The sequence below is a fragment of the Gouania willdenowi genome, chromosome 8, assembly GCF_900634775.1.
Source record: "Gouania willdenowi chromosome 8, fGouWil2.1, whole genome shotgun sequence".
Taxonomy (NCBI): Eukaryota; Metazoa; Chordata; class Actinopteri; order Blenniiformes; family Gobiesocidae; genus Gouania; species Gouania willdenowi.
The window spans coordinates 25,654,992-25,661,284 of record NC_041051.1 but is presented as its reverse complement, the minus strand read 5'-3'; the positions used below and the strand labels follow the sequence as shown (position 1 = coordinate 25,661,284).

Below are 6,293 nucleotides of genomic sequence, written 5' to 3'. Positions count from 1 at the left end.
TCTACAATACACATTCAATATATATTCTACAGTTTTATATACACAGTGTATACATACATATACACACATGCAAACGTATACACGCATGTACATGACATGTACAAAATAAAAATACACTATTATTTACTATACAAATTTCATCAATATTTTTTAATTATGAAATATGTGGCAATATTTAAATGAATAATGTTCTCTATCACACTTCTTTTGACAAGTTTTTTGTAAGGACATGTTACTAGACAGGGCTAACATGTTTCAGCAAAAAAATAAAATAAGACATGGCAAATCCTTTGATTATAATAATAGATCAATTATCAATAATTGGTCCATCAATATCATTAGTAATACATAACTCCATATATGCAATAAAATGTATTTCTAATATAGGCTCATCTCATGTTTAAAACATTTGGATTTATTTTTAAACATGAAATATAATTATTTTAGTTTTTTTCTTTCTTTTAAACAGTAAACTTTGAAGGGATTATAATGTAGATCTAAAGAGTCTTTTAGAAATGCATTATCTAGAAACAGTTGAATTATTTAAAAAAGTGTTTTTAAAAACAGATATGTCACTCTTATCTCAAACACCCCACTGTTAAGATAATCCTTACTCTTCTGAAACTTTCTCTTATTCTGTGACTGTAGGATAGATAGCTGCTCTCTATGGGCCAGAGAAGAAAAGACAAGTGTCCTCTTGCAGTTGGATCTAAAAATAAACTCTGTACCGTACAGCTAAACTCTTCGTTGAGCAATCATTTTACTTTGTGTGCTTTAAAGAGAAGGAGCTTTCAGTTTATATTTTCTAAATAGCATTCTTTGAGGGAAAGTGGGAGAGAATATTCAAATGAAAGTCAGCAAAAATCTTCCTGGACTTCTCTAACTGCCAGACGCAGTTTTAGAGGTGAGTGAAACCCGTAGTCTGACATTTACAGTCCCATGTGATGTGAGCAGTTGGAAGTTGGCAATCATTACCAGACTGAGTCAGAAGTGGCATGTCGAAAAACACCTTTCCCTTCACGTCCACCTCACTGCGCGCTCTGAGGCTGGAGCAGGAGTTCCAGGACTGGGAGAATGAACGGCGAGCGTTGGCTCAAAGGAGAGCCATAACCAGAGTCCCACTTCCTCCAGCCCCAAGGCCTCGACCCAGGCAGCAGCGGCTCCAGGAGGTCAGGGCCCCTCCAGCACAGGTCCACTGCAGAGATACCAGCATCCACAACACCTTCATGTGTGGAGACATGAGAGGGGTCTATGCAGTGCTGAAGGACCCGGCCATGGTCAACGCCCTGATGGAGATAGTGCAGGAGGAGATGATGTGGGCCCCTGAGATGGGTATGAACTCAGATGTTTTCTGTCAATCCTTGATTGTATTCTGGACTTTTCTTCTCATCTTCTCTGTTAGCAGAGGTGTAAAGAGTACTGAGATGTCCTATTCAAGTAGTAGACAAAGTACTGTTACTTGGGTGTAGAAATGTAACACATTACTTCTTTTAAAACATACTTAAGGAGAAGTTAAATTACTGATTTAGAAATATACTCAAAAAAGTACAAGTACCCATAAAAGCAACTCAATTACAGTAATGAGTACTTTCACCTCTGCCCGTCAGGTATGTGGACGCTGAGCTCCAAAGTCAAACACACCTCAGCTTTGCGACTGGCAGCCAGCAGAGGACATGCAGGGTGTGTGGAGGAGCTGCTGTTTCGTGGAGCTGAGGTCAATGCTGATCCTGGGGGGAGCACCGCCCTCCACGATGCCTGTGCAGGCGGCCATTCTATTTGCGTCCAGCTTCTGCTCGCTCACGGAGCCAAACCGGATGTGTTGACTGCAGATGGCAGTGCTCCTCTCCACCTCTGTACCACTGCCCAGTCATTCCAGTGAGTGGACCAGAAGCAATATCTCTGTTTGGACCTTTTTATTGAGGGGTAAACCAAGTTGCATAACAGTTCTCTGGTAAGACTTTACTTGAATTTTCATACATAAAGGCTGACATTACGCTGTGATTATTATTAGCATGACACCTTATTCAGGCTAATGACAGTGTAATGTCAGCCTTGTAAACTTCAAGTAAAGTGTTAACACAGATCCTAAGATTTGTTTACTCTAGTGACAAACCTCTCTAGAATACTGGTTCTCAAAGGGTCTGGCTTTGGGAACCACATCACCTCTTAAAAACAAGCCACGACCCAAATCAACAAAATGTTTTCAATCATTGAAATCATTCTATGAAGAGATTATTGGGTTTTATCCGGTGATACCAAATCAAAATAGCAAAATGTTTATTCATAGAAAAATTGTGCTTGGACTTATATGAGTAACAAATTATTACCTTCAACACAGCAGGTTTCTCTCATCTTTATTCACCTAACAACTAATCAATTCAGAAATCATGCAAACAGTTGAGACAGAGCCCCTTCAGAAAGGAAAAATGCACATAAGGTATCTGTCCAGAATATTGGCCAACCTAATTACGCTCACCAGCCAGCCAAAAAGCTCCACCAGCAACAACTTAGAAAAGAAACCTATCTGCAGATATACAGGAGGCCTGGTGTTATGGCCCCCCTAGGATGCTTACCCAATGGCTTGAGGGACCGCAACACAAGTGACGGCAAACATGGAAAGAACGATTATCAAAGTATTTATGAACAAAAAGTTCTTAAAAGTAGCAACATAAAGTAGGGAGGACACTGGGCCAACCCTATACAGGGCCGTCGACCCAGTGTACACCCTCCAAACTACAAAAAGTTACAAAAGACTACCAGCCGTAACACCTGGGTGCAGTGTTTTCACAAAAAGCATGTGATAATTAAAACATGTCCCTGTTTTCCTCAAGATGTGCTAAGCTGCTCCTGGAAGAAGGGGCGGAGGTCAACGTAAGGAACCGGGAGTCAAGGATCTCACCTCTACACGTGGCTGCACGCCGAGGCCTTGAAGAGCACGTGGAGCTCTTCCTCAGCAATGGTGCTGATATTTTAGCCACAAACCAAGAGGGCGAGACCCCACTGAACGCTGCATGCTCCGGAGCAGAGAGGCTTGCTGAGGCTAGTCGCTACCTACGGGTTGTTCAAAAACTGCTGCAAGCTGGGGCGAACCCCCAAACTGCAGGCAGGAAGCAGCACACCCCTCTACACAACGCGTGTTCCAACTGCAGCCCCAAGATTGTGGACATCCTCCTGCAGTATGGAGCCAAGGCAGATGCAGCCAACTGTTTTGGATACACACCCATGGACTCTTTGCTGCAGGTAAGACAGAGAAGGCATGTGTTCTTTGAATGCTGGGACTGCGATCAATATTTTTCTGCTTGGTCCTAAAGGTGGTGGAGGATTACCCACACCAGCAGCCAGAAGCAATAGTGCGGTCACTTCTGAACCATGGAGTCAAGCCGGTGTCACCAAAGGTTAGGACACATTAAACCAATTAATCTACCAGCTGACCATCCAGTTAGTAAATACAATGACCAGGTAAATAAATCCAATGAAAAGATCTGTTCTTCAATTGACCGTTTTGACATTTCAACTACACATTAGTGCGAGGTCACAGTAACCAAATGGCCTATGTCAACATACTTGGCCCACATTGTGCCATAAAGCACTGCTCAAACAACACTTAAACACTTATTAAATGGAAACAGGAGGAGGTCTTGCTAGCTCAAATCTTCTGAGCTTTCCAACATTGTGGACTGCATCTTTAAATACTCTTCTGTGTTAATACACAAATATGACAACCAAATGCAACTCCATAACCATCCATCATCACAAAGATTGCAAAGGGGGTTGGACAGTATTAAACTGTAGTTTTATTCACATTTAACAGCTGACATCTGGAACAATCGGAGACTTTTGGTCTCAGGCTGCCTACCGAAGAGCTACAAGTTCATCCTTGCACTCGTCAGAAAGTTTAAACCCTTGCTATTGAAAGTTTAATTGCTGAAACCTTTCAGCGCATGGAATAGCAGATGGTTTGTACTCTTTCTTGGTTATTGGCGTGTTGCAAGCAACCTGAATAGGTACCCAACTAATTGTTCATATTTCTCTTAGGTGTGCCTTTTATGATGCCAGTATTTTGGTTTCTGTGACCTTTGACCTGATCCCATATTAATAATAAAACAACTTCATACAAACAAGATAGAAAGGACAACTAAACAATCTTTAAAACAAAGAAACACAATGGTGAAATTATACAAGTAATGCTGTAAGTAACTCATAAAAAGGTAATAAATGTATTTGTGTTTCATTAAAAAGAAGAAATAGATAGGTAGGTAGGTACATTACCAGTGTAATTTGGATGGGTTTAAATAGGGAACAGTAGCTAGAAGAAATGAGGCAAATGCTAAAGCGGTGACATATGAGAATGATATATAACTGAACTACTGCCCAACCAAGAAATTGATTAGATAAAGGTCTGGGATATTTGAAAGCCCGGTTAACACCTCATCTACAGCCATATTCTTCAAACACAAACTCTTCATAAATAGGCTTTGTGTCGAGGTGCATTCCTGCTGAAAGAGGCCATTTCTCACAACATGCTCCACTCATTGAAACAGAGCTTAGGTACTGTAGATGAGACATTGGACAAGATTAAAGATTCCAGGCTTAACTTCTTTTTGTAGGACTCCAACTGGTCATCTCCAACTGAATCAATCAACATTGACATAACATATGAAGAACGTTGTGTTGTTTGATGAAATATTTGATACTTCCCTGCAGATGTTGAAGGTTTGTGTCCTCTCTCCTGCCACGGTGGAGGTGATTCTGAACTCATACACTTCGGTTCCGTCCTGTGAATGGCTGGACTCTCTGCCTGCAGAACTTCATGAGGTGAGTCCTCTACAGTGTTGATAAAACTCTGGTTTTTTTCAAAAACTCTGGACTGTAGCAGCTTTGTTGTTCCGCCCTCTGCACCACAGGAACACCAGTCCTTCTACCACTTGGTACGTGAGCGGAGCACTCAGCCTCGCTCTCTGCAGCACCTCTGTCGATGCAATGTACGTCAGCATTTAGGGGCCAGATGTCACGCCGTCATCAGTCAACTCCAGATTCCTGAATCTGTGAGGGATTACCTGCTGCTGGGAAGTGATGGGATGCTCCTGTAACTTAAGACCTAAAAGATGCAGAGTGCTTTTAAATAAGAATACAGCAACATATTGTCATGCTGCAACTGTTAACGGTACTTTAATCTGTTTAAAGCCTTTTTTCTGCTTCTGTGTCACAAACTACGCCATCGACATGATGCCTTAGTTGACCATTTGAAGTTCTGCCATAACACTAGAGGGTGTGGCTGTGTGTGTAGATTCAGAGGGGCATTAAAAAAAAGAAGTCCTTTGTTATTTTTCGGTCACAGTAAATAATGGCAACCGAGGTATGGGGCACCGATTGTAAAGTTGCAGGTGCTAAAATAAACAGCAACTTTTTGCAACATTTAGCAACAATTGAATTTGTTGTTACTTTTGACTAAATATTGACAGCAATATTTGACAGCAATATTTGTGAAATTTGTGAGGTTTTTTTCTCTCGTAAAAAGATAATGTAAATGTTAATACTAAATGTTAATACTAAATGTTACATATTATATCTAAATGTTAAATCTAAATGTCAAGCTAATATGCAAATTCACCATTTACATTTAACTTTAACATTTACCATTTACATTTAAATGTAACATTTTGATTTCATATATAAGATTTACATTTAGCTTTAACATTGACATATTTTTATGAGAAAAAAATATTGTGTGCAATAACCATGATGTCTCATCGCCATCTTGATATGCTACACCTGTGAGGTGGGATGGATATTTCTGCAAAAGAGAAGTGCTCACTAACACAGATTTAAACAAAGTTGTGAACAATATTTGTAAGAAATAGGTCTTTTGTGTATATACAGAAAATGTTTTAGATCTTTTGAGTTTAGCTCAAGACAAATGGGGGCAAAAACAAAAGTGTTGCGTTTATATTCTAGATATATATATATCCCAAAGACATTTGTTTCATAGACAATCTGGACTCATGTATCTCTGATTTCATGAATGTTATTTTGATGGGTTAACATTTCATTCATACTTGTAAATGGAAAGACTCTCCTCCTTTGTGTAATGTGTTAATTATCTGGTTCACTGATTACTTCAAGTCACGTCTCTTAAACTGATCAAACAAAATACCCAGAAAAGCCTCCAAAATGTATAAAGATATAAAAATGTCCTTGTTTTTTAAGTTGTCACTGCCTTGTATGTGCATTTTTCAGTTCCGTCTGTATTTAGACTATATATATATATACATACATACATACTATGGAAAGTT

General features: G+C 39.7%; 1 protein-coding gene across 1 annotated transcript; it reads left to right on the top strand.

Annotated features, from left to right (window-relative positions):
* Positions 1 to 713: 713 nt before the first annotated feature.
* Positions 714 to 6,206, top strand: asb16 (ankyrin repeat and SOCS box containing 16). Its single transcript, XM_028455674.1, has 6 exons — positions 714 to 1,332; positions 1,608 to 1,875; positions 2,832 to 3,240; positions 3,312 to 3,395; positions 4,705 to 4,815; positions 4,905 to 6,206. Exons 1-6 carry the CDS (start codon positions 996 to 998, stop codon positions 5,088 to 5,090), a joined length of 1,395 nt encoding a protein of 464 aa, XP_028311475.1. The 5' UTR covers positions 714 to 995; the 3' UTR covers positions 5,091 to 6,206.
* Positions 6,207 to 6,293: the final 87 nt, after the last annotated feature.